The sequence below is a fragment of the Phaenicophaeus curvirostris genome, chromosome 5 (assembly GCF_032191515.1).
Source record: "Phaenicophaeus curvirostris isolate KB17595 chromosome 5, BPBGC_Pcur_1.0, whole genome shotgun sequence".
NCBI classification, from domain to species: domain Eukaryota; kingdom Metazoa; phylum Chordata; class Aves; order Cuculiformes; family Cuculidae; genus Phaenicophaeus; species Phaenicophaeus curvirostris.
The window spans coordinates 13073836-13101571 of record NC_091396.1 but is presented as its reverse complement, the minus strand read 5'-3'; the positions used below and the strand labels follow the sequence as shown (position 1 = coordinate 13101571).

Sequence of the window (27736 nt, the reverse complement as noted above, 5' to 3'; positions counted from 1 at the left end):
CATCTGAGATGCTGTTTAGCAGCTACTTGAAAAGTTCATAATGAAATACGAAAGGCGTGTGTGTGTTGTACACATGCACAAATTGGTGAATTTATTAAAAATGCCATGCTTTAAATGCTTATCTACAACTATGCCTACAATTTTCTAAGCAGTGAGCAGAATGAGTTTTACCATTTCCACAAAGTCAAGGAGAATTATGTAGTTAAAACCAAGCCAGACTCCATAGTAATATACTCTGCTCATCATTAACTCAGGAAGGATATAAAGGCCTTTCTGTACTAAAAGATGCTTTCCTCAGCATTAATCCTGTACAACTATTGATAGCAACTTAGGGCAACATCTCTAAGCACTGAATTTAACAAAATCACCAACATTGAATAAAATTGACACAACTGCTGTGGTAACAAGCTTTGGGAACACAAAGCCTTTGCAGGTATGTTTTGCAGTGAGCAGGCAGACAGGACGATGACAGATCAGCTGCGGTCATGCTACAAGAGGATAATGAAACTATGCTCTATTAAAAATTTCAAGTAAGGACATTTGTGCCAAAATGAACGAGATAACCTTTAGCACAGATGACCTTGAGCCTTTTCCAAGGTTTGAGGAATGCAGGCTGGAGAACTCCAAAACTGCAGCCATGTAAAGGTAGGGCATCCCATCAGTGCAGTCCAGCAGAAAAAATAGTTGTCTTGCACACAATTCCTAGCATTTCTCAAGTCAAAAGCATTGCACTGTGGGAGAACTTAAACTATTGTTACTAAAAGATACAGCACACTTATTTATTTGAAGATTGAGCACAAGATATTTCCTTCAATTTTACCTATTCTGGGATTTTCTGTGAAAGCGTGACTCTTTCTTCTGCCTTCTGGTCACAGGGGGTGCAGGAGTGGATGGGAGGGGAGGAGGAGCAGCAGATGTAGGAGATGGAGGTAGGCCATTGCTTGGTTTACTTTTGTGGGTTTTATCTGCTTCATATTCAAAGGTGCGTTTGGGCTTGGGGACGGGATTCACCGCAGTGTTAGCTGGGCTTTCAAGGAGCAGTTTAGGGCCAGTCGAGTTTGCAGTAATCCCCTGTTTTATCTTACTGCTTTTCTCAGCCTCAGTAGCTGATTCTGGTTCACTCCCCAAAATAACACTCCCTCCTTTACTGTCACTCAGAGTTTCACTCAGTCCCTCCACAGTACTCAGAGTCACTGACTTTTTTCTCCCTTTGTCAACACTGTAACAGCTACTCGGTAACTGGGGGAGGCCTCTGCCGGGCTGCTCTTTCAGTGCCTGCTCGATCTTCTGTATTCTGTTAAGCACGGCAGAGGACTCTTTCCTCACATGGCCCTTGAGGAAAGCAGCAGCAGGAGTCTCACTCCTGCCTAGTCTCTTTTCAAACCGATGGCAGGAATCCCTGTCCTGCAGTTCCTCCTCCTCCGTTTCTGGGTAAGAGCACTCAGAAAATGTTCGGCTCATTCTTCTGAGCCCCTTGAAATCAAATGTCTTCTCGCTGCAGGGAGAGGTCAACACACTGGGGCAGCTCTCACTGCCTGACCTCTCCCCAGCATCTCTCTTGTCCACACACGCACTTATCCTGGGGGATGGTTCCCGGCGGCATTCCCATTCTGTAATCTTCTGCCTGATGCCCTGGGAGCGGACACTCGCTCGGCTGAGGGAGAGGTTCCTCAAGTTGGTAGCAGTGCCCAAGGACAGAGTGCTCCTGGCAAGTGGATGGCTCCCTATCGCGTCCCCATCTTGAGCCTCTTTTGGACTCTCCTTTTGGTCATCAGCCTTGAATACAGACAACCTTTTATCCAAAGCACCCACACTGATGGCTTTGAGAGGGTGGCTTGGGGAATCAGTGTCTGATGCACTCGTGGAGGTGCTTCGCAGTGTAGACGTACGACTGCTCCAGTCCTTGAAACGCAGGCTGGAGTTGGAGCCTTTGGTGAGCCGAGTAGAGCGGCAAGAGTCTTCACTATCGCTGAGGGGGTAGGCTGGGCTTCTTCGTGGGGACAAAAGAGGTGGTGGAGAGACTGACTGACACCTAGAAGCAGAAAGAAATAAAAAATCAAGTCCTTGGGGAAACTAGAGTTATTTGCCAAATTTCTTCTGGCTGCAGGTAAAGCAGCGGATGTCTGCACACTGCAAAACTACCCCAATGTATCCCTAAGACACCAAATATCATTCAGCCACAGAGTCAAGGGTGGGGGGATAACACCAATTAATTGATGTCATTTATGAGCTTATGAGAGCAAAGCATTCAGCACTAAGCCAGTTTTCTCATCTCTGTTTGACTCCCAGCTTTTCCAAGTTTACCAGCTTTAAAGACAGATGAGATACTCATAGCAAACCATTGCCTTGAATGCATTTACCACCTACAGCAGAACAGCTCCTTCACCTCCCAGATTAAGTAGTGCCTCTGCAGCAAAAAAGGACTGTTGGGGAGAAGATTCCCGCTGCAACAAAAATGGGAAACGCTGACCAACAAGGAGCACGGTTTACTCACTGGTTGCAGTAAGGAAGCCAATTTAAAAAGAGGTCACTTTAATTCACAACATGTGAAGCCAAGTGCCTCCATACTCAGCTGCTACAGTATTTTAGCTACAGCATTTCAAACCCTTGATGTATACAGTAAACTAAATAAAACATCAAAAGGAAAACCTGTTTTGTCTTATTGGTCTGATGTTGTGGCCAAAGTTGAAATTCTCCTTATCAAAAAGAGCAGAGTAATTTCTTATCAAAAGAATATCACAGACTGAAAAAACATATTAATCTGCCCACATTATGTGTTGATAAATATAAACTATACAGAAAGGTCTCAGTGTTACCCTGAAAAAAAACAACCAAACTCTCAGAACAAATTTTTGCCACGGTTTGCAAAATCAGCCGTTGTTACTGGGGTTTTGTACATTGTTGCAAAGACTTTTGAGAACAAAAAGACAAAAGAAAATTAACCAACATTTTAATCAGCTGGGCCACCAGCAGTAAGAAATTAAGTCAAAACCATGTCAAAAACACGGAAAGTTACTGTTCTGCCATAATATATACATACAAACCATATGGAAATAATCATGATTCTTTTAACATTTTGCCTTAGCCACATTTCTGTTTCAAATTGTATGAAAAGAAGAGGAAAGATCCAAAAGTAATGCCTTGCATAAGCAGTTAAGTTTCTGTTCTATGAAGATTGTGGACAATATTTTTTTTTTAATAAACTGTCCCATACACACAAAATCCAAATGAAAGAACTATTCGACCAAAATAAATTATGGGAGCAAATGTCTCCACTATAGCAAAAGGAGAAAAGAATCAAAAGATCCCTGCTGCTACATGATTTTTTCCAGCCAATACCTATAGGCACAGGTGCCAAGTTCTCTGCATTAATCTGAAAGTCCAGAGCACCAGGGCAACTTCTGAAATATTTGCTTTTATGTAGGGTATATTTTCTCCTCCTTCAAACATATCACCAAACCAATTTAGTAGATTTCATCCTAGCTTCCAACAGTGGATACTTTGCAAGCCAAGCTTTTAATGAAAAATAAATGTGCCTATAGGAAGAGAGAGATGTCATAGCAGATGCAATGGCAAATACTTCACTAACAACTGTTTAAGACTTCCTCATTTCAGGACAGGAAGGGTGCATGCCAGAATACAATCTTCTCAACCTAGAAGTTAAATTTCCTGCTATTCTATACAGTTTCAGACAGGTAGATATCTTGAGAGATCGCAGAAGATCAAAACCAGGTGACTGGTGATGAGTGGTTTAGGGTGGTTGTCACAGCACAGAGTGTGTAGTGAATTATATGGAATTACCTTAGCCTACAAACTTTTAAAGTGCCTGAAGATACAACCTAAATCAGCCTCCTCAGACTTGGTGGGGTGCCCCGATTCTTCATTATTCCTGTCCGTCCTGTCTCAATCTCTTCAGTTTAATGCCACAAAGTCATAAATTGTATATTATTCTTAACGCTCTTCTAGCTTAGACCTAAGATCACATTATCCTGATTCCGGTGTGTCATGCAGGCCTGCTCCAGAGCTGCACTGCCAATTCTCTCAGTGAAACAAGTATCACCTGGTGGAAACATATTTTATATATAAAGACTACAGCCCCCACTGCAGCCTTTGAAGAGCATGTTGGCTAAATCCACCGTCAGGATTCAGCAAGGGGATGGGCACAGACCCTATAAAGAGGCCTCATGGAATCCTTTAGCATGTTAAAACTTATTTATTAGGTTCTGAATGATAATCTGTATTGACAATAGCAAGAATAATATACAAAATGACCAGGGTATGGTTAGCAATGGGACAGCAGAGGAAGTACAGACTGACAGTCCTCTCTCTGCCTTTGACTCACTATATTAAAAATATCATATACATAGTCCCTCATTCCCTCACACTCCAAGAAACATCTTTTCAGTTGTTTTCATTGTCAGGAAAAGGTTTGTTGAGTCATTGGGAGAGGAGGAAAGGTGGAAAAGGATGATTTGCATAACCTGCAAAAGTTGCATAACATTTCTTCTAAGAGATATGAGTCATTCTTTTAAATCCCAGGTCCCCAATAAAGTAAATATGCTTAAGGCTTGATAATGAAATCCCTAAATTCAGTTACAAAATGCTCACCCCCTTTCACTGTGCAAGATTCGGGCTGCAGAGCAACAGGACCTCTGGAGGTATATAATGGTAAGTACTTGGGACACCACAGTTAAGAAAAATATTCTGCTTTACATTGCATTACACTGTAAATCTAAGTAACCCAGACAGAAGCTACAGGACTAATTCAACAAGAAACAGAAACAAAGCTTAGTCTGTGTGGCTTCAGGTGTGTGTTCTCTAAAGGGCAGTGGTAAGTAACAGAATGAAAAAAAAAAAAGTCCAAAAGCTGATCAGTGGGCAAAAGCTGATCAGTGGGTAATAAAACGGTCCTTCCTCAAACAACCAACTACCATTAGATTATTCTCTTGAAGCCACAATAGTTCCACAGACTTTAATACTAATATTACGGGACAGAGACGAATAATCAAGCAGCTTGCAATCTGCCACACAAAGACTGTAAACCAAAATGTTTTTATTTAAGTTTTCTACTTACAAAATGATACATGCAGCACTTTACAAAGCATATCATTACACACACCTTCAAAATATTAGGTATAAACAGTGCAAATATAGATCATGGAATCAAGTTTAGATTTCTTAACAAGTTCACTTCAACAGCACCTGCTTTCTAGGCAATGACATTTCTTTGATAATATCAGCATTTCACAAAACGCATGAGAATCTGTTGCTCCAATTGCCTATCTGATAAGGATACTCTTCCAATATGCAGCCTTAGGTGTGCAGTGCTCAAACTAACTGGCAAGTGAGCAGTGAACTGAAGCCTCAAAGGCCACAATGTCTTTTAAACATGTCACAGACCCTGAAACTACTTTCCCAGTGGGACTCATTGCTGCACAGTCAGTGGAGCAGACACAGACTCCGAGAGGTGGTTTCCAGCCCTCTAGACCACGCTTAGCTTTGCTGCCGTGAGTTGTTCCCTCACAAATCAGCAGAATTATCCACAGTAGGAGAAAACTGATATCACGCTCTGCAGGATTTTGAACTCTAGATAAAACTGATCTTTAAATTCTGATTCAGTCTCTCATATCCAGTTTCTCTTTTCTTCACCTAAACAAGGAAAAAACTTTTAATTTACAAAAACTGTCATTCTCTGTGCCTGCTTTCAATAGAGATAGGGTTTCCACAGACCAATATATGTATTTGTATTATTTTCTCTAATAAAGGCTAATATCAACAGGCATCTCCTTTGAGCAGTTCCAGTGAACACCTGTAGACAACACTGGAGCTGTATCTCATCTGCACCAAGAAGAGAAGAGAATCACTTGCCTCATTGCTTTGAGCTAATTTGCACCCTACTCATCACAAAGCAAAAGATGAAAAAGCTGAATTCCTCCCCTCTTTGTGAGGCATCTAGCAATGCTGACTTGCTTGTACTAAAAATCTGTGGTGATTGACAAGGGTTGATTCTTGGTGCTATAAACGCCTGAGCCTCACTCTGTATTTGACCCATAAGTCAGAAAGTCTCTGGTTCTGGACAAGGCACCAATCCTCTCCTACCTGCAAAATATTGATGCTAACACTTGGCTGAATAGAAGAGTGAGAATTTAATTCCTGGAGTTGAGTCTGAAAGTGGGCAATACAAAGTCAGTACAAAAAGCAGTAAGTCTGACCTTTTGATCCAGTCGAGCAGAAGCACAGCTCCTGCCTGCTTCCAGTGCAAAACATCAAGAAGAGGACAAACGGATGCAGACAACTCCTACAACTTCATGAAGTAGTTTTCAACAACAGAAATGGTGTTGAGCCAGAATGGTGGCCAAAGAGCTGGCTTTATAAGTCTTTTGGAAGTCAGAGTATGGTGGTAACAAAAGTGTGCATTTATGGAAGAGTTTGAAGCCATGATCCACACACTTTTCATAACCACTAATAACAATATTAAGTTGTATTTCAGACCAGGGATTAAAGGTGACTGGAGGGTGATTAAGTAACTTGCCTTGAAAGAGTTATGTCTAACCTCCACTGTCCTGCTGTGACCTAAGCAGCTCAGGCTCCACAGCACTGTTTCAGCTCTCCTGAAGCATCAGGAGTGACTCCACAGACCATCTTCTGCTGAGGAAAGACAAGTTGGCAGAAGCTGCTCAGCTCTTTCAGTTTTGCTAATCCCATCCGCCCTGCTTAAAATAACACTTACAGAATAATAAGACAGATTTTGGCTCTCTGATTCAGGGAATTTCCTACTTCAGTATGCTCATGCTTGGGAGCTGAAATCCCATCATTTCACAGCAATACTGATGTTTGGTGAGCTCATGCAAAGTCACACAGCACTGTTTTTACTCCTCAGGACTTTCTCCCTTCTTTTGCAAGAAAAACATTGCTTTCTCAGCATTTTATTTAGGGTTTCTGCTTTCTCGGGTCATTGTGTGCCATTTCATCAGGACAACCTAGCCTGTTTCAGAGTAATGATAATAATGTCAGAATCCATTATGACTGTAAGCATGTTTGTGTATTGAGTAGATTTGGCCTGACACACAACACTAGAGGCTTCTTGTTGCTCTAGCCAATATTTAAAGAAATACCAAACAAAATCAACAGAAATTTCTCCTTGCAAGAGCAGCAAAACTTGCTTTTAGTAAGGATACTAATGCTGCCCTAATTTCAAGTACTTGAGAATGTAACTACAAAATTCTCTGGAAATTTGTAAGAGAAAATACTAGGAAATGCTTAGTTACCAACTTTCAAATTACTTTATACAACATTATACATTAATAATATTTTATGTTAAATGATCTTCATTTCTTTAAATATAGAACTTCTCTCAAGCAAAAGATTGCACAAAAATGATCATTTGTAGTACTAATTCTGATACCCATTGTTAAAGCTCCATTGGAAAGAATAGTAAGGCCCACACTTCTCTGGCACCTTGTTAGTCTTTTTGGCTACTGAGAAAACAAAATGGGTGTGTTCAGACTTCAGGATGAAAAACTGAAATTATCTCTATAACTGAACATTGGAAAAAACCCTAAAATCCCGGGGTTTTATTGCGTACACAGATGAGCTTATCTGTGTCCAGATCTTCACTCAGTATAAGTTGAAAGACAAGTGACATAAGAAACCCTGAGACCAAGATTATTGGATTCTTAGAGGTATTTTCTCCCATGCACCTGTCACTTCTCACCACATTAAAAAGCTGTACTTGCATTTTTGTATTCAGACTAGAAATGGATCACATTATGGCTTCGGACCTGACTTCTACTCATAATTCAGGATGCAGAAACAAAAATGAGGAAGAACATTTTTTGAACAGAGCAAGAGGCAGGACAATGTCCACCAATAAGCAGAGCTGTGTATGGTCAGACTGTAACACAATGGTTCAGCAGCACAGAAAGGTCCCTTTAGTAAGAATCAGCGCCTACTTTGTGCCAACCACTGTGAGTGTGAATACTTGAATCCATCCTTTCAAGACAAGGCAAAGTGAAAGAGAAGCACATCCTGCTCATCTTTTAATTTGAATCAAGTGTATCATGCACATTTTGATGCACTGCTACAGATAAACAGTGTTACGATTTGCTCCCATACTCATTTCCATTGAACTTCCACTTGATTTTACATATGATGCAGAATCTTCTCCTACCTGCAAAATATGGATGCTAACACTTGGCTGTATAGAAGAGTGAGAATTTAATTCCTGGAGTTGAGTCTGAAAGTGGGCAATACAAAGTCAGTACAAAAAGCAGTAAGTCTGATCTTTTGATCCAGTCGAGCAGAAGCACAGCTCCTGCCTGCTTCCAGTGCAAAACATCAATTCCAGAAGAGAAGAGAAATGGATGCAGACGACTCCTACAACTTCATGAAGTAGCTTTCAACAACAGAAAGCAGCCAGAATGGTGGCCAAAGAGCTGGCTTTATAAGTCTTTTGAAATCAGAGTATGGTGGATAATAAGAGTGTGCTTTTATGGAAGAGCTTGAAGCCATGATCCACGCACTTTTCAAAAACACTAGTAACAATATTAAGTTGTATTTCAGACCAGGGATTAAAGGCGACTGGAGGGTGATTAAGTAACTTGCCTTGAAAGAGTTACGTCTAACCTCCACTGGATGCAGAAGAGAGAAAATATGAAGAGGCCACAGAAGCTCAAGTTAGAACCAGCATTTCTGTGTCACTACTTCTGTGACCTGGACAAAAGAAGCACTTTTGAAAAGGTTCAGCACCCACAGCTTCTTGTAACCAGTACTGTTTCATGCCACTCCCTAAGGGCACCGCTGCCAGGAAATCACCCAGCAAACAAAGAGAAAGGCATTCTACTGCCTGTCAGACAGTTGTGAAAGCTCCTGGTATGAGTGGATACTTCAGCATAAACAAAAACTGAGCACACTACTGCAGTACAGCAATCTTCCAGTCATACCTCTTCAGGTGCAAAAAAGCAGACAAATCTGAAGGTAGCAAAAAAAAACCTTAACAACTTTGAAGTAAAGTTGAGAGATGCTTCCCAAAAAAATTCCTTCTTCCTCTCACTATACAAAACTAGGAATAATTCCCTCTATGTTTTCCACCAAAGAGCTAGAAGAAGTCCACTTTTAGCTATCACACACTACCAGTTAGTGGTTTGGTTGCATTTTGAGATGAGTTACGAAATAAACCACTGCACAAAGAAGCAAAGGTTCAGCATAATTTGCTTGTGACACTGTGCTATTTCCTTACCTCTAGCTATATCCTCAACAGCAAAGACAGAAAGGCAGTGACTGATTGCGGCAAAGCACTCAGCAAGGCACTACTATAAGGCAGCAAAGGCAAATGCTCAGGGGACAAGTGCAGGTAGTGAGACTGGTCTAACTGGGTTGGTAGGTGGTAAGATGAAGGTCAAATGTACAACCATAACCAAAAAACATGGTTTGAAATGGCTTTGCTTTGTTGCTAAGCTGAGATGGCCCAAGAGGACCCCATGTATTGATGATACTTTAATTTTTGATATTTTCTTTTCAAATATAAATGAGCATCTGGGCTGGGACAACTGCCTTGCGTACTACATCTGGGAAAATTAATTGCATTCTTCATTGTACCAACTGCACCAGGAGTAGAAAAGGATTTTTAAAGCAATCTTATTTTTACTCCTTTTAACTAAGGATTAAGACCAGACAAAAGGGACCTCCTCAATTACGGAAATTAAATTGAATTTTGTTTGGCAAAAAACTTTTCTATTAGAATATATTTTGCACTCTGGCACAGCATACAGTATTGCAATTTTCTACATAACTTCAGTAGATAACTACAGGTGATATTTAATTATCTTGAATCTAAATACGAGCTTATGGTGAGTAAAGGAGGTAAACTTTTCACACTCGGTGCTGGGCACACAGTCATAAATTGTTTTTTGAGCTGATTCAACTTGGTAACGAAGCAAGTAGCACAACTTGTTATGTCTTGCCTCTCACTTGGAAAGGAAAGTGATGTAAGTGGCAACAGAACAACCCCTCTTCCACTAGACCATTTATGATTTTTGAGCTCTCACAAGGAGTACGGCTTAAAATTCCCTGAAATACGCATTCCAGGTATTGTTTTACTGCCTTTATTGTTGACTTTGGGATTGCATCAAAAACAAGACAGAAAATACTTTACAAGCTGAAAAGTGAATTTGCATTATAAGATTATTTGAAATAGGCTGACTCTCATGAACACATGCTAGTGATGAAAAAGTCCCAGCATTCAGAATAAGGCAATAAAATCAAAGTAGATTACTATAACAAAATGATTAAAAATAGAACAAGAACAGAAACACCAATTATTTTCCTGTTTGTACTTCTGAATTTTTTTCCCCAAGGAATTTTGATACTTTCCATTTAAATAAAAATTGAAACCACATCAGAACTAGTTCCAAAATGACAGACCACTAGAACCCTGAAACAGAAAAAAAAGATCAAGCTCTGTGTACCATTTTTAAAAGCTCTACTCTCTGTGCTTCCAAGAAATACTGAGTTAATGATAAAAATCATAGGACGCAGTTGCGACAGTGCTGTGGTGAATTCCTGCGTATAAAACCCCAGCCAGACCTCTGGGTCTTCCCAGTTGGTTTATGAATAGAAGTAGTACACAGAAAGACAGCTGAACTGACTTCATGTCTGACTTACACCAGTGAAATTCAGGAGTCGTTCTGCCAAAGTAAATTATGTGAAGTGATGGCTACGCTCTACAACTGTCCAAAAAAAGGGGGCAAATAAATCAAAACCAATGAACTAGACTGGATCTGTAAAGCAAAGACAGCAAGAAAATCTGACAATGACAAATGACTGTAAAACGAAATGTGATGAATCAATGCGCACTAGGTACATGCTTTTGCCAAGAAATTTCTGAGGGTGAAGAAGATAGCAGGAAATCATGAAATTATCTGCACTGAGAGGGCTAGATTCCCTGCCACTCCATATTTATAGCAGTCTTCTGCTCTGTTACAAGACAAGATCACAACGTTTTTTACACAAAGCCATGCTTAAGCCTTTTTCACCCTCCTTGTTCAGATACAAATAACTACCCAAAGCGCAGAAGATTGACTAACCTGCGCTGCACCTTCCATCACAGTGATCAGAAGCTGACTGTACCCATTAAAAAAACAGAAGCAAAAACTGAACTATCAGAGCGCACAATTCTCTCTCTTCTATTAAAGTACAGTGCAATGGTTTCATAGGACCATCTCTCTTTTTCTCCTCTAATACCCAATATTATTCAAAGTCAAGAAATGGAAGCTTCCCTCACAGTTATTTTTTTCCCATAAATGTTCTGAATATTAATCTATGCAATAGATATTTACATTGTTGTATCTCCACTGTTACTTTATTATGTTCTGGAAATGGTTCAGCATGTTGAAGTCTCACCTGCTTTCTTAAGATCTTGGGAATTTTGCTGGAGAGAGTCTTGCAACACAGCAAATGATAGCATTTTCGTAAATAAGGCAGAATGCACAAGCTCTTATTTGTCTATTTAAGAACTGCTGGTCCTTGAAACTTGGTCTGTATCAGCATGTCTAAACATGACTGTTCAAAATCCCAGTGCACATAGAAGCTCTCAGCTCTGCTTTTTAAAAGCACAGGTTATTTTTCAACATACTTGTTCATCTGTCCTGGAATCAAAGCAATAAACTTTGTGGAACTAATTATGCTGGAGCTTTGCAAGTTTTCTACACTTATATGTACACAATTTGGAAGGGTTAAAAATTATTTTTATAAATTGTTATGCTTCGTTTTTAACATATCTGAGGCCATTCTGGATTTGGTGACCTTCAAGTCTGAAATTCTGGTTTGGAAAAGCTGTTGTAAAATAGGTCCATTCCCTTTTCTGCTCTGACAAGTCTTAAAACCTTACGAGGTCACTGTATACTTTACTGAAATACTCTATACCCAAAGGGAAAAGAACTGAGCTGGAAGCCAGAAAGTCATGAGTCCTGGCTGCACACTAGTCCAGAATACAGCCAAGCCTGCTTTCCCTGCTTTACGTATAAATCAATTTGTAGGTCATGCAAAAGTCATCAAATAATAAATATCTAGTAGGAACAGAAAAAGAATGGGAATTAAGGACTCCATCCCATCTTTAGCAACCTTTCTTAATCTCATCCACTCAGGGAAGTTGCTTTCAGAAAAAATACAAAATCTATTCTTTGCCTCCCCTACCAGTATCTATATTTCCTTTCCAGACCCATCAGCTTAGCTCTGGTCCCGAGTGAGCTGCCAAAGTCCAGTGTGGGCTTTCTGTAGAGATTTGCTTTTTCCAGTTTTCTGGTTTTGTAGTTTGACACAGTGAGAAGACATCCCAGAAAAGCAGGTTATGAAACTAAAAACTATTAGCCATCTTTCTCCTATGAAACAGTTATTCTTAATTTCTGTCATCATTTCAACGACTAATATCTCAATCCGGAAAGTCTGAGGCCTGAGATATTTGGGGAAAATACATTCTGTCACAGCAGGAAAACACCAAAATGATTTGAAAAGATCTGCAAATGTCTGTGCTGCTTCTGGAGTTACTGGACTGTATGGGAAAAAAAATTAAATAAACATTAAATAAAAATAAAATATAATAAAATAAACACAAATAAAAGAAATGTAAAAACTATAGCAGAACAGAAGTTCTTGCATTGTCTCTGTGAATCCAGAACAGCCTCAACATCAGCTCTGTCTGAACAAAGCCTACACAACTGACTGCCATGTACTTGAAGCCCACAGATTGTGAAGGTAGTTCACAAGTAATATCGACTACCTGAGGCACAGGAGAAGAGGGAGCAATTTTTATTTCAAACTTTGTCTAAAGGGTGCTCGGGGCTCTGAGGGGTCTCATCTCTGATCGGTACTGGGTGCCATCCTGTTGTCAAGACAACTGCAGCAACTCAGTTCAGCTTTCTGCAAATCTCTCTGTAAGCAAAACGCTGAAATAATGGAACACAATCAGTACGCTCCAGGTCATATGACACTAAAAAACCTTATTTGTCCTCTGAACAGCACTTTTAATACATGTTTCTATAATATGGATGAAGCAGTTTGACATCTTTTTGTTTGTTAGTGTATTACTCTTAAAATGATAAAACTAGAGAAATACGCACTTGCTCTTCATCTTTAGCTTTATTTTATAAGTTTTAACCCCTCTCCTTTGCCCCTTAGAAGAGCAGATTTCTAGATTCTGCCTAGTCCTCCAAAGACTGCTATGCCTAAAACTTGGACTACTTTCCCAACATATGAAAGGATATTACCTTCCTTCGTGAACTTCCCAGTCACTTAGTTAATTGATTGTACCCTGACAGCTGTCTGTGTCTCTCATCTAGTTGTCAACATTCCTCACAACCTGTGAAGGTGGCCGGAACAATGTTCCCAAACAAAACTCTAGGGGGTCTGGGGAGTTTTGGTTTTGAGGGTTGGTTTGTTTGTTTGTTTGCCTAAGAATAAGCCTGACATTCATAAGAGACTTTGTAGAGAGAAGTGCTAGTAATATCTCTCACAACACATGGCTCTTATCTGAATAACTGCAAGAACAAAATTGGGGGGGAGGGGGGTCAGCACCTGAAAGAGCAGAAAACAGAAGAACCGATTGATAAGTGAAATATGACTCATGGAGGTGCCAAAGCATGGGAGAGGGGAAAAAAAAAAAACAAACCCATGGACACTTGCCACTTTCTCAAATACCAAAAATAATGCTCAAGTGATATGTAATATTTTGTACGTTCAGTAGAAGGCTAGCACAAACTTGCAGCACCATTTTGGTATCAGGACAGACTGAGGGTACAAGAAGAATTTCAGAACATACTGCAGCCTGCTATGACTTATACCGAGCTGTAAGTTGGGAGCTGATATCCCTCGTATCATCATACACAATCCATCCAAACCTATACAACAGATCACAGCTGCTCTGCCTGACATTCACAGACACACTCATTTTTATGGATGCTATGGTGAGAGGTGCAAAGGAACATAATTATGGGTGAAATAACATAAAATACATATTAGTAGTCTACCTTGTACATGTAAATTGAATATACAGTGTGTTGCATCGTTGGAGGCTGCATCCTACCTCTGAATTAGGAAAGATTTGAAGGATTAAAACCCCAGCCTCTCTTATCATCATAATTTTCTTTAATAGCTCTGACCTTATGGAATGCAAATTAAATTCCAGCTATGACAGACAAAAATTACCCTTGGTACACGTTACACTGTATATAGACTGTGCACAGATTAAGAAGAAACTGAATACTTTGCTTCAATTTAAGAGGGAATTTTCTTTCAGTTTCACTGATGGCCCTTTTTAATTCACCTCCTTTAAGTATCTGTGAATCAGGGTTTAGTTTTCTCTGTCAGCACAAATCAAGAGTTACTAAAGAGAATTTGCTAAAGATACAAACTGATGCAAAACTTAACTGTTACAGGAAGATTTAAGGCATTGACCTGGTGCAAATGCACACTTGTGAAAAAAAATTTCAGTCTAACTAACATTTGGACTAAAAATTAAATTAGGTTACTATATCTGACTTGTTATGGCAAACTTTGTTTCGCTAAACAAGCCAGGAAAATAAGGAACTGTGTTGGGCATGCTGACAACTGAGTGTCATGTGAAAGACTTTGCCAGCCAAGAGTTGCTAGGTTTTTTTTAGTTGAACACAGCTTTGAAAAAATCTTTGATCTATTTATTCTCCAGTCTGTTGGTAGACACACATAAGCTGAAAAAGAGGAAAAAAAAATTTTAAAAAGGCAAGCTATGCCTTGCAGTGCTTGTTGATATTGTAATTATTTACCTAAGGGTCCAGACAAGGCCAAATTTAACTTGGGCAAAGGCTACATCTGGCGCTAATTCAGTGTCACTGGGTATTAACAAAAGACTGATCAGCCACTGCTTGGGCACTGCACACACTCATATTCAAATACATGATCTAAAGGAAATTTTTCAAAATACTCAGACAGCAGCTTCTCTCTGCTTTTTATTGACTATAGCCATCAACAGGAGCAGAGTTAGCTCAGAGAAAGCATTCTTCCCGGTGACCAAAGGTAACATAAACGTGTACATTACTCATCATGCTGAAATGAGCCTCCCAGACCACATTTCTTCACCACATCTACAAGAGCTGTGGGATCTCAAGCATAAATTTGGAACCTGGATAAAATCTGGGGGATTTATATATCCTTTATAAACATTTCATTCTCACAAGACCTTGGCTTCTTATAAAATCATGGATTTAGTTTTACGCTCTTCAGTTGGCCTATTAGGTTTTATAAGGATCTGGCCAATATATTTTTACTCCTCATATTTTCTGAGAGAATTTGCATGTATTCTAACCCTGAGGATGAAAATGTTTTGCATGCTGCACAGTAATAAAGAACTGCAAGTTTTACTTAATTTAGGGCAACTAAACTTTAATTCAGAGCAACTAAAAGCAAGTAGACATTTCTTCTATCACCCATCCTTTCCTTTCAGGACAGAGCCAAAACTAAATCACATGTCCCTGCAGGAAGACACATAGATTTTATCAAACAAAGCATCAAGAAAAGGTAAATGTTATGGAGCCATGAAGCAACACCAACATTTATTGAAAAGAGATCAAGAAAGAGCAATTAGCAACATTAATAAGGTGTGAAAATATTTGCTCTCTAAAGACTACAATAGCTAACATCAAATTCCTTGCAGTAACCCATGGGCTCTCAACTAATGAATATTTAAAGCAACAAATTGAAACCCAGATTCTGACCCTAAGTGCCTCGGAGCCCTGCCGAATGTGACCTGCAATTTTTTTCTTGAAAAGTACAAACCCATACGACTTCTGCTATTTATTCTGTGGAAAAAAACTTTAAGCTCTCTCATACGCCTGAAAGCAAGTTTGTTTGGAAACATATTTAAAAACAACCCTGAAACCAGACATCGAAACCAACACAACACGCAAAAGTGTGCCAGCTGCACTGCATTTAACACCAGGTTTCTCTATCAGTAGTTGGTCAGCATTTAGAAAAGCACAGTCATAATAAGCCTTATTCAGCCCAGGTATAAAATAAGTATGGCCTCTCCCTAATGGACCAACATTTTCTGAACAACAAAATCAAATTCAGCTTAGTGAATCCACGGTATGCATGTCAAGTATGCCAGACAAAAGGGTATCATTCTTCATTCACACTGTCACCCAGTGGCGTATGGGACAGGTGGGGAGTGGAGCGAGCAGTGGCAGAACACATGGGCATGAATATTGCTATGTAACTCAAAAATCAGCTTTAAGAATTAAAGAGGAACAAAATGAATCTTATAAGGCTAAACAAGAAACATGCATTTAGCAAGGCTGAGAAATTAAGTTTCATCTGAGAGCAACGGAGACAGGGAGAGGAGGGGAAGAGAGGGGCTGTAAAACTGGGTTTCAGTCCCACAGAGTTCCTTGTCAAACAGCAGAGCTGCAGACTTTGGAAATTAAAGCTAGTCCTATTGCTAACTTTAATATGTAGAAGGTTGGGTGCCAAGTCCCTGCCCACTAGTAGAAACCCCATCTAATGCAAGTGTTTATAGTAAAGGACAGTAAAGAGTTCAGTGCTGTGGCATGGAGAAGCACACAACTATCCATCACCACGATTGCTTCAGCCTACTGATCCCAGACTTACTCAGAAGCTTTTCCCCTCCTGGAAAGATGCAAGAATGGAGATGGAGGAAGTCTGCTCTCAATTCTTCATACCCTGTTGTAGCCTCTGTACTTCCCGAATGCTGCCTGCTTCACTTGCCAAGCAACAAATGACACACCGTCCTAGAGCATTTGTCAAACCTCTGTCCCTTTGTATGTTTAAAGGGAGGAAACTGGCATTAATGTTTAACAAAGCAAAGCCTTTCTCTGCAATCTGGCATGCTGACTTTGAAGGCACAGGTGTGTGAGAAATCTGGCAAGCCAGAAGTTTCCTGCCAGTTGTCCAAGGCTTGGCAAAAGTCTTGTTTTGTTTAGGTTTTTATTTTAAAGTTGCAGGGAGCAACAGTTTACAAGTCATTCCTGAACCTCTGAACAGAGGCAATCCAGCTGCCCGTTGCCAGACCAAAGAACTTGTCTCAGGTACTAAACCACAGACACACAGACAAAATGAACAAGCTTGTCAGATTCATCTTGAAGCCCACATGGGTGATAGTACCATCAGACAGGAAAGGCAGAGGTTAACAATCCATGCTAAAGTGCTTTCAGGTCTCTGCCAACAGTTTCAAACAGACACGGGCTACCTGCCATCTCCCCTATTTGCCTATGTTGACATAAAGTGGCTTTGCAAATCAGCAGCAAAACAGGGGGTAGAGGTTTCATGTGAAAGCAGTCTGGTCACTGGGAATTTGTTCAATCACCTGCACTGACAAGTCTCTTATGGCCTCAGCTGCTTCCCCGGGCAAGCCTTTCGCTTCACAGGAAAAACAGTGAGTCAGCTGGAGTTGCCCGTACTGTGATAAGAGGAGGGTTAACCAACACTACCCATACCTGAGCGTCGCCAACACTATCCCATCCCAATCCACAGACGTTCCCTGAACCAGCAGCCGACCTGCCTACCAGCATTAACTGAAAAAAGACCATCTCTGGTTTCGCTAGCAGAATTTAAAACACAAAGCACTCCTATGGTACTGCTACTGCAATGAGTTGTGTTTTCACAGTTCAAGTAGTTACGCTTTAACACACAGTTTATGTACAGTTTTGCAAGTCCTTGGCTCTGTACTGATAACGACATGAGAATAATCAGGACCTGTTGCTCTTCTACGCAGCGCTCACATTGACACATTTCTTGTGCAGTTTCCTAGGCACTATGGGGATTTTAATATGTATGTTTTGTAATAATATGGATGGCACCTAGGTATTTCCATTAGCTCCTATTTTCCTGCTTTCTAGAAAATGTTACATTTTCATTTGCTTTTAAAGGCCATTTGCTCTTAACGTTCAAGGGTGAATATTATGGTGATACTCAATGCAGAGACTGAATCAAGCAATTAGCTGATTCCCAGTTTCTGTACACAGTAATATCTGGTGAATAGTTATACTATCTACAGAATAAAGTCTGGGAAAAGACTGTGAGAATGCTATGTCAATGCACTTCTTGCTGTGGCTTTCTGGACAAACTTTTTTTTTTTCCAATCAGGGAAAAAATACACTATAAATCTTTCACTTATATTTATTTCATTATGTCCAGATCATCCCTTCAATCTTAGTCTTCACAAATTCTGCTATGTCTTCTTTTAATTTTCTACTCTGCTGAAGTGGAAAATACCTTTTTAGGATAACTAAACAGTGTAGGAAACTGGTAAGAAATTAAAGAGTCTGTGTTCTCTAAATCACTGATTCAAATACTGACCGATAAGAACACGGAATGGAAATTGTATTCCCGTACAGATGGCTTTTCAATGGCTCAGGTGTAAATTGCTGGAGGTCTTAGACCAGCTCCTAATGGACAGATATTCATGGAACATGAAACATCATTAGTAATGCTCATGACTTGGTCTTTACAGAGAGATTGCCAGCATCTTCCTAGCCCAGAAGGCAACCTATTATCATTCCTAAAACCAACCTTCCCAAGAAAAACTGATATATTTGCATTACAATGTAAAAATGTTTTGCACATCATTTCTATGCTATATGCCCTGCAGACTGCAGTCTCACTTTTTACTGTCACTCAAAACAGAAACTCAAATAAACTCTTGCTTTGATTTTCTGATAGCATTGTTGGAGACTCCTGTAATTGTTTCAGCAAGTATCTTGCTCATTGCTTTTACTCATTACATTTCAGTGCAGTAAAAGCACTAGAAAGACATCAGAAACATTTCCAAAACCATGTTGTTGTAATAACTTCCTGCAAAAATACAGAACAGTTTTAGTTCAGTTCCTAGTACTACTGAGAACACTAATGAAAGTTAGTGATTAAACAAATAAAGATTGCAGTGTTAGTCTAAGTAGTCGTCATACTGGAACAGAACACAGTTGCATTAAAAACCTAACCTATCAACTACAACTCTGCCTTTTAAAAGACTTGTTACTTCTCATCTTTTAGTTACTTTCCAGTGTTTGTAGCAAATATAAATGTTAATAAAAGATAAAAGGCAATTTTAATGATTATGTATGATACATTGCATATAAAAGCATAAAATATTCTAAGCACCATGAGAATTAAATTACAATAGGAAGTAATATGCCAGGGAACATTGCTACAGCCTCCAAGTAATAATAAAGCAAACTTGATGTGAAACTACATGAAAAAAATGCAACCAAAACTTGGTAGGTTTTTTTTTCTTTAAAACCTATGCAAATGGGAGCAACATATTAACACAACCTCCATCTAAGAAAAATTCTTTTGCTTAACTGACAAAAGCACATAAATTAAGTAATGCTGCTTCTTGAATAAACACCTAACACTGAAATGAAACAAAATAGGCAGCAACAGAATGGAACAGTAAAATCTACCCCATAACTGTCTGAGGAAGCCCAAAAGATGTATCCAAAACCAGACCCATTTTTTCTATTCCATTTCTTCATCTAATTAGAAGCTGTTACGTCTTCTTATAAATCCTTCTTGCTCACAAGAATATTTCTGCAGCCCTGCTGAAGAGATTTCAAATATATGCCCTCTAATCCACCTCCCCAGAGTTACTGCTGAGTAGAGCGAGGGAGGAAACATTTTGCCTCAGACCATTGAAAATCAGCACCTCACCAATGCTGCTTATCCAGCTAAAGGGCAGCAGTAAAGTCAAAGCCTGCATTCAAGCTCTTCCCAGTTTCAGGGTCATTTGAATCGGTGCTTTGACTTGTTCCCACTGCTGATGTTTCTCATGATGTTTCTGATGACAGTAGGCACCCTCTCACCTTCCATGGCCTGGTTCAGAGATGAGCTGCCAGAGCTCTGTGTCCCAAAGGCACCTCCAACCTCACAGGAGAAATAACAGCTTTTATTCTTCTCTGAACCAAATATAACTTTGCATCGCTGGGAACTGACCTGCTGAAATTTGTCAGCTGCACAGTTCAAGCTATTTCTGCTTTTAAAGGAGTACGATACTTGCTAATAGATTTCACATCAGTTATTCTGTTTCCACAGTTGTTTGGCTGAAGGTTATTTGTATTGTTTTCTAAACCTCAATGGTTTAAAAAAAAATACGTAAAAAAAAGCAGTGTCTCATCATAAGCTCCAATAACTTAGCATATTGCTTACTCTTAGCAGAATTTTATTGAACCACGATTCTTCCTGTTCTCAAGCTCACTATCAAAATATTAAAACACAATTCTTCTTTCAAGACAACAGCCATTTCGTACAAGGTTTGTTTCACAAATTCATAATGAGCTTAAAAGATTCTCATTACTATTTCTGAGCAGTAGGCAAATATTTTTGGCAGGAAAATACATCTCAACAGTTCAGAGCAGAGCACTTCTTTGCCTTAAGCCAAGCTCAGCTGCAGGAGCTCCCCTGCAGCGGAGTCGAGCAGTACTGGTCCTGCCTCATCTGCTGCTGGGAGCAGGGAACAGGGAGAAGCAGGGACATGTTGAGAGCACGTTAGCTGAACTCACACCACTGACTGGCCTCTTGATGCTCTAAGTCCCCTGAGTGCTACTCTGACCGGAAAAACTGAGAGCTGTTTCATCCCAAGCTACCCCATCACTGATGGCTCAAAAGATGCTTTTACTTTAAAACATACAAAATGAAGACTTGCCTCCTTGTTTTAGGCATGCATGGCTTGCTCTCCCTCCCAAGCTGGTCTCATACCTTCCCTGTCAGAGTCCCTTTAAAAACCAAAACCTGTACACCAAATCATGCATGAAGCGGCAACTCTAGCCTACTGAACCATGCTTAAATCTTCTTAAAGTTGTGCAGAACCATCAACCACTTCTAGACCCAGTGTCGTCTCTGTCACTGTTTTCTGCACCTACACCTGCATGTCCGCTCCAGAGAAAGGTTTCACTGAGACACATCACTTCTGGTTTCGGTAAGTGTTCCAGCACACAATTAATGCAGAAGCAAACATGTCAGCATTTTTTCCCACAGCATATCATTATAACACAAATTGAATTGGCATCCAAACATACCACTAAACTTTCTGTTAAGCATGAGTGGGAACATCGTCCACACACAAAATTTTATCCAAGTGTGAAGAACAGAATAGCTATCTATAACTATCTATAACCAGTGTTTTATGAAGACTCCTTTAAACCATGCAATCAAATGTAGAACCCAGGCATAGACAGCTTTTCACCTGTAACTGCAATGCAGTCATTCTCAAAAGAGAAAGAAGCGACTTTTCTATCACTCACAGCAACACTGTCCACATACTTAACAAAGAAAGAATAAGAGATGAGAGAATACTTTATCATAATCATGCTAAGAAAATGGCAATCACATCATAGTTACTGGAAAAATTGTACACATTACAGTTTTAAATAAGCACAAAATCTCACTGTTTTAGAACTACGCAGGCAGTTGAAGATGCATCCTTTGACTTCCAAGTCACTGTTTTCTTCACAAAGCTCTCCATTTAGGAAACTCAGGACAGGTAACGACTATCATAAGCTTTAAATTTATATTTACATTAAATATGTAATACAAAAGAATTCATTTTGTTTATCTTACAATGCTATTAATATTTTTCTTACAGTAGGATCAGGGCTCCACCGCAGTAGACACAGAGTTATCTCCCTCATGGTTATAGCAAGGTAGCTGCTCTGCATCAGCCTCCCTCATCCACCCCTGAGGCATCCAGCCCCGGACATGAGACCAGCTCTTTTGCATTAGTCACAAGATAATTCATTTGTTAGTGCAGGCAGACTGGACCGCATCTGGATGAATGACCTGACAACAAATTTGGACGATGTCTACAGTTTAACACAGAGCTGAAGAGCACTGGTTTGGTTTGGGGGTTTTATTGTTTGATTAGGGGTGGGGAGTTACAATAGCGGAAAGAATGAAATTATGCAAATTAAATTAAAATCATACTGTTACATATCAGGTAACAACAAGCAAAAGGCATTAGAGTTGCCTCCATGAACTGATTTCTGTAAATGAGAGAAAAGTACTGCGCAGGCATTGCCTCTCTGAAGAAAATAGCTCTCCCTATCCAGACAGGTTTTTCTCCTTAGACAAGATCACCTTTGAAATCAAAAAATGCACTGTGGTAAGAGAAGAGAACAGAGCACTCCAAGGAAAAGCCAACAGAGCAAACAACTGCCTCTGCCACCCACACTACAGCAACAGTACACAGTTCAAGTCCAACATCAGATGTATCTGCACATGCTTTTGTTTGAGAATTCTCAAGGTCTCAATTCCTACTGCAAAATATTTCTAGTCCTCTGCCCAGGCCACAACCACATAATCCTTTTTTCAAAGGAAATGGAGTATTTTAATTGGGCTTATTAACATGGACCAAGAATTAATTTTACTTTTAAATAAATATATATATATTACTTGCTGTAAAACTGAATTAATTTGGCTTGACTGGAACTGACTTTAGAAGTGATGGTACATCTCAGTTTTTTAAGGCTGAAACACAGACGTTAAATCATCCTTTAACTATGATTTTTCTTAAAGTTCTCACTGTTTCTGCCTTCATCAGAGAAACACCGTAATAAAGCACAAGGCCTTGATGTGCACATGAAGTAGCTGAGCATGGACACGTGCATGATGGGGACAGGTAACCAACCCAAAACAACACTCCTAGTAACCAACCCAAGCAATACTACTCCTACGCAGCCCAGTTTTGCTGTGTTCTGTCATGCTCAAACATCAAGACTCCTGCTGCTAAAACAAACAAGAGAGGTTTTGTTTGCTTACACAAACGCAGTGATTATTTACCAGGTTTCCAAACAAAAGAGTCGGGATGGATACTGGAAGCTGAATACAAGAATACCACTCCAGGACTCTGCTAGCTCTGCTAACAGCATGAATCAGTTCTCCACAGCCTTGTTCCTCCTGCAGTCGCCTGTAACATCCTAAAGCAACAAGCTAGCATGGAGCACGTGGCAAAGAGCTGTTGTTCCAAAAGGGGAGCATCAGGCTTCCCCCCTACATGACCGATGATGCCTGTGCAGTAATTGAGGCCCCAAGGAAGCAGGTCCAGATCTGACCTCTGGTTTAGCAAGTGAATGCATCAATCTGAGGGGCCTTCCCTCTGAACTTCCAATGGTGATTTCAGCTACAAACAACAGCAGCGACTAATACTGGACCCATGATAAAGCTGGACATAACACTACCCCATGTGCTCACGTAGTCAGGAAATGTAAGTTGTTATTTTATTTGATATTTAAAGAATTCTAAACTATTCAGCTGAAACACTCCTCTAGAGTTATATTAGCCATTTGGTTTATGTGGTGTATCTCCATTGTTTTCGCTGGAGGTAAACTAGCTCCTGCGGATTAAACTTCTGTCTTGTTACCTTAAATTCTGAAGAAGGTCTGAGCTACAAAGCCGGTGCAAACATGCCTCAGAACATGTTAGACTAATGGGGCTAACAAAATGCTGGTGACAGCAGGAATGGCCTCACATGCTGCTGGGAGATAAAAAATAAAGCCTGTATTTAGAGGTTTGTGGGTACCCAGCTCAGTTCCTCCCAAGCAAGGAGAGAGATGCAACTCAGAAATCAGATTTCACTTTTAATCAAGCAAGAATATATTTGATTCAAAGATCCAACTATAAGTATTTAGCACGGACAAGTTTTATGACCATTATTAGACTAGGAACTTAACAGCAATTTGCAGATGTAAACCTTTGCTAGCACAAATTTCTGATGCCTTGCTGTACAACCCATTGACATCAGCACCCTCAGTCAAGGTGACTCCTTTCCTGTGCAGATTGCCTGGAAAGACAAGATGATTCCAGTGATGTGGTTTTCCTCAGACACATATCCTCTGAGAAAAGTTTTACTCAAGCACATAGTCCTTTTGCACAACTGGAACCACAATCAGTTTCTGCTTAGGCTATTTTCCCAAATCAAGCCCAGAGACACTAAATTAAAAAGATGTTTGTTCTACCTCATTATGGCAGTTCCTCAATATGTACTATTAAAGTCACCACAGTAGTAAAACGCTTGCAGCAAACTTAATTTTTGTTAACTGTAAATGGCATATAAATGTGCTTAAGGTTTCAAAAGCTCACTCTGAAGTCCTGATTTGTGAAACTTCTATGCACACATTTTAAATGTTTTACACTTTGTACTGTTCTGTAAGAAATTAAAGGACGATCACCTTTATTTGCTTTTCAAGAAACTGGGAATATCTGTAATGACATTATACAGAGATATCTTATAAAGTGCATATATTACTTAATCAAAATATCTTCCTATTTTTGTCTGTAATACGTATTGCATTTACACAACCAGAGATTAATGTGTTAGGTTTTTTCCAGAATAATAGAAATTTAGCCAAAACTTATTATTCAAGAAAGGACATTAAACTAATGCCTAATGTAATTCAGCTTGCAGGCATATATTCTGTGCTTACAGGAGAAGAGTACTGTTCATATTTTTAAATGTCTTTAATTAGTTAAATTATTTTAAAAATTTATCCTGTAGTAAAAATGTGACTTTTAATATTTATAACGTTTCTCATGCCAACACTACCTGTACCAGGGCAACACCACGGGGCAGGAGAACAGTTCTACTACTTCCAGCTTTGCATCTTGCTCACAAGATGAAACACATACGTCAGGCACAGCCTGTGCCACAGATGATGTTGAAGGTAAAGGGAAACTCTGTCACTCACAAATACATTGGATGAAGTTTGTATCTCCAAATTCTAAAATTACTTACACTTAATGCAACACTCTCAGATTAAAATTGTAAATTGATGGGCTCCTCTAAAAACCACTTCCTATACGCTGGTAGTATTCTGCAGGTGAGAAGGCTCAAGTTAAGCACATAAAAAATGCTTTGAGATCCCAAGTTAAGAGATCGCCTATTAGCCAGAGGTGAAGACATTAGGAATTATTTACAGAAGTTACATAGCCACACTTTCTGTAAATATGTTTCAGCTCTGGACTGGTGCTTGTCACATCTAGCATCTCAAACTAAGCTGCAATTTTAATATACAATTATGTTTAAACACATAATTATTTTGTTCAGAATTTTTTTTCTCATTTTCTCCATTAGACTAAATAGACTACAAGTTTTAAACCTGTATTTTGTTAAGTAGAGCATGACTTCATAAACATAACTATACATCCATTTTAATACAGTACAGTGTCAGGGTATCTTTAAGGCCATTCCTAGATTTACCTTCATACAAACACATGATTAAGACAAATACTTTATAAATTAATTCATTAATGCAAATAAAGTTTCTGCATAAAACACACAGACTCCAGATAAATATTAAATCATTTTCTAAGGAAAAGCAAGCCACATTGTGGGGAAAGACCTAGAAACAGCACTATGCCTTTTCTTTGACTTCTGCTCTCTTAAGGTTTCCTCAGAGTTACACTGATCCTCTTTAAGTATGGTGCAATCAAACCAAGTAGTCATTTGATGCAAAACGGTTATGAACTAGTTGTAGACATGTGCCCCTTCATCTCCTGTTGAAGAGCTAATAAGATTTCAGAGCTGCTTCCTGACAGAATTACTAAAGAAGCTGCTTTCAGCTGCACATAAGGTGCTTTCCTAACCTCCTGTTCCTTGGCATTTGCATCAGTGCCTCACAAGGAAGGATTAAAGTTGTGTCCTTTAAGTTCACCAAAAGCCAGGAAGTTTCATTTTCCAAGTACAACAATCCTTTTGCAAACTCTCTAATGTTTGCTTCCTATAATTGACTTTTGTTCCAAACAAGATCAGAATGTCCCCACTGGCTTAGACCAAAGAGCATTCTTAGTCCCGTCTCTGTCATTGACCATGATGAGTAGCAGGTGCCCAGAGATGACAGTAAGACCAAGATAAACATGCAGTGCTATTTAGGCAGCTTAAGAGTCAAAGGCCTAAAGACTTGTTGACTCACAGATTTTGCTTCTGGAGTAAAAAAGCCTTTGGTAAATTTTTCTTCCATGAATTTGTCTGATTGCAACATCCTGCAGCAGTAAGTTCCACAGTTTAACGACATGTTGCAGAGAAGTACCTTCTTTTCAACTGATTTTCAACCTGTCATCTTTTAGTTTCATTTGTTTCATATTAGTTCTTAAATAGAAGGAGATTTCCTCCCCCTCCCCACCCTTTAGTGTCTCTGTTCCATGTATCATTTCAGAGACTTCTGTTAGCAATTCTTCCCTTCTTTTCCTTTCCAGGATGAAGAAACCCGGTCAATCTATTCTTGCCTTGTAGTGAAAAAGTTCCTCTCCTTCAGCCACCCTTGTCATCTTTCTACAATATTTTAGTATTCAGAGCACAGTCAAGTTTGTCTCACCTAAGACACACAAAATGTCCATTTGCAAACAAGCAGTGAATGAGCTTCAGATAACTTCAGAAAGAATGGATATTTATTCAAATCGCCTCACTTTCTTCAGATCCAAAGGTTTTTCCCTCCTGTGCCCACAATAGAAACCTGTGAACCACACAACCAGTCTCTCTGTTATCCTCCCAAATAATGACCTTGGTCTGCTCTGTCTCTCCCTCAGTTCTAAACTGCCATTAGCACAACTGGTAGAAAAATGGCTGTGGTGCCTCACGCCAATGGATTCGGACTCCAGTGAGGACCAAGAAAATCTTAGTTACTGCAAGAATTTTGATGCTACAGATGTCTACTTGTAGGCACCTCCTTTTCACTGAAGACTTCTGTTACTAAAATCTAAATCCATGACCTGTGAGGGTCTGATTCAGTCAAGGTAATTGGAAAGACTTATATAGACTTTACTGACCTTTGTGTCTGATCCATAAGGAATCACAAAAAGCTGAACCATATAGTGACACTATATCACTGAAATACAGCTCGAGTCTTAGAATCATAGAATCATTTATGTTGGAAAAGACCTTTAGGGTCATTGAGTCCAACCAAATAGTCTTGCACCGAAACAGGGACTGAAAACAAAATGACACTAAAAAGATGTCTTCGCCACCAGGAGATTTAATACACCTGTGTTACGGCAGTAGCAGCACTTACTGAAAGTCTGCTCCCACAAATTACAGTGAAAGCATCTCTGCAGATTTCCAAATCTCCAGTCAAATCCCACATTAAAAAGAGACAATGACTGTTCAGTTAAAACTGAACTTAAACTTTTATTATGCCAGTACTTATTCCACTGATTTACAGTCTAAAATGAAGATTCATCTTCATGGTTGACTCGAACAACATCATCCTGTAAGGGTTCACAAAGACAGGTGAAGAAGATTACATAAGGCAAAATAATGGATGGAGAACTGGTGCATGACAATCTATTCATCTCCTCACTTGTCATGTAAGTACAACTCAAGGATTTTCCTTAGTTTCAGGTCCGTACTTGTACTTAAAAAAACTTTTCCTGACAAATTCTAATCAAAACGGATGGTGATGATAAGGAAAGGCAGTTTATTTGACAGTTACTATCCAATAACTCAATATCCCATGGTACTTTCTAAGCTATTTAGAATGGAAAAGATTTTAAAACAAAAGATAAGGTCCAAAGTTTGCTAAAGTCTAGACCCAACTTCCCAGCACTGATCTGTCTGCACTGATGGAAGGATGATAAACAACTTGAGAATGCCAGATATCATTAGGGATCTGGTTTTAATATCCACATATTTCTCTCTAGAAATTCCTCTAGTCACCCTCCCACACACTTTATATTTATACTGTTCTGTACTAAGAGATGCCAAACACAC

General features: G+C 39.5%; 1 protein-coding gene across 6 annotated transcripts in view; it reads right to left on the bottom strand.

Moving 5' to 3' along the window:
• Positions 1-27736, bottom strand: part of DENND2B (DENN domain containing 2B) — a 181182-nt gene that overhangs the window by 69035 nt on the left and 84411 nt on the right. For 4 of the 6 annotated variants that reach the window (XM_069857608.1, XM_069857607.1, XM_069857605.1 and 1 more), the window contains one exon: positions 821-2032. The exons of the other annotated variants lie outside the window; for them this stretch is intronic. In XM_069857608.1, the coding sequence (XP_069713709.1) occupies positions 821-2032 (1212 nt within the window). The remainder of the gene's footprint in view (positions 1-820; positions 2033-27736) is intronic. 6 annotated transcript variants of the gene reach the window in all.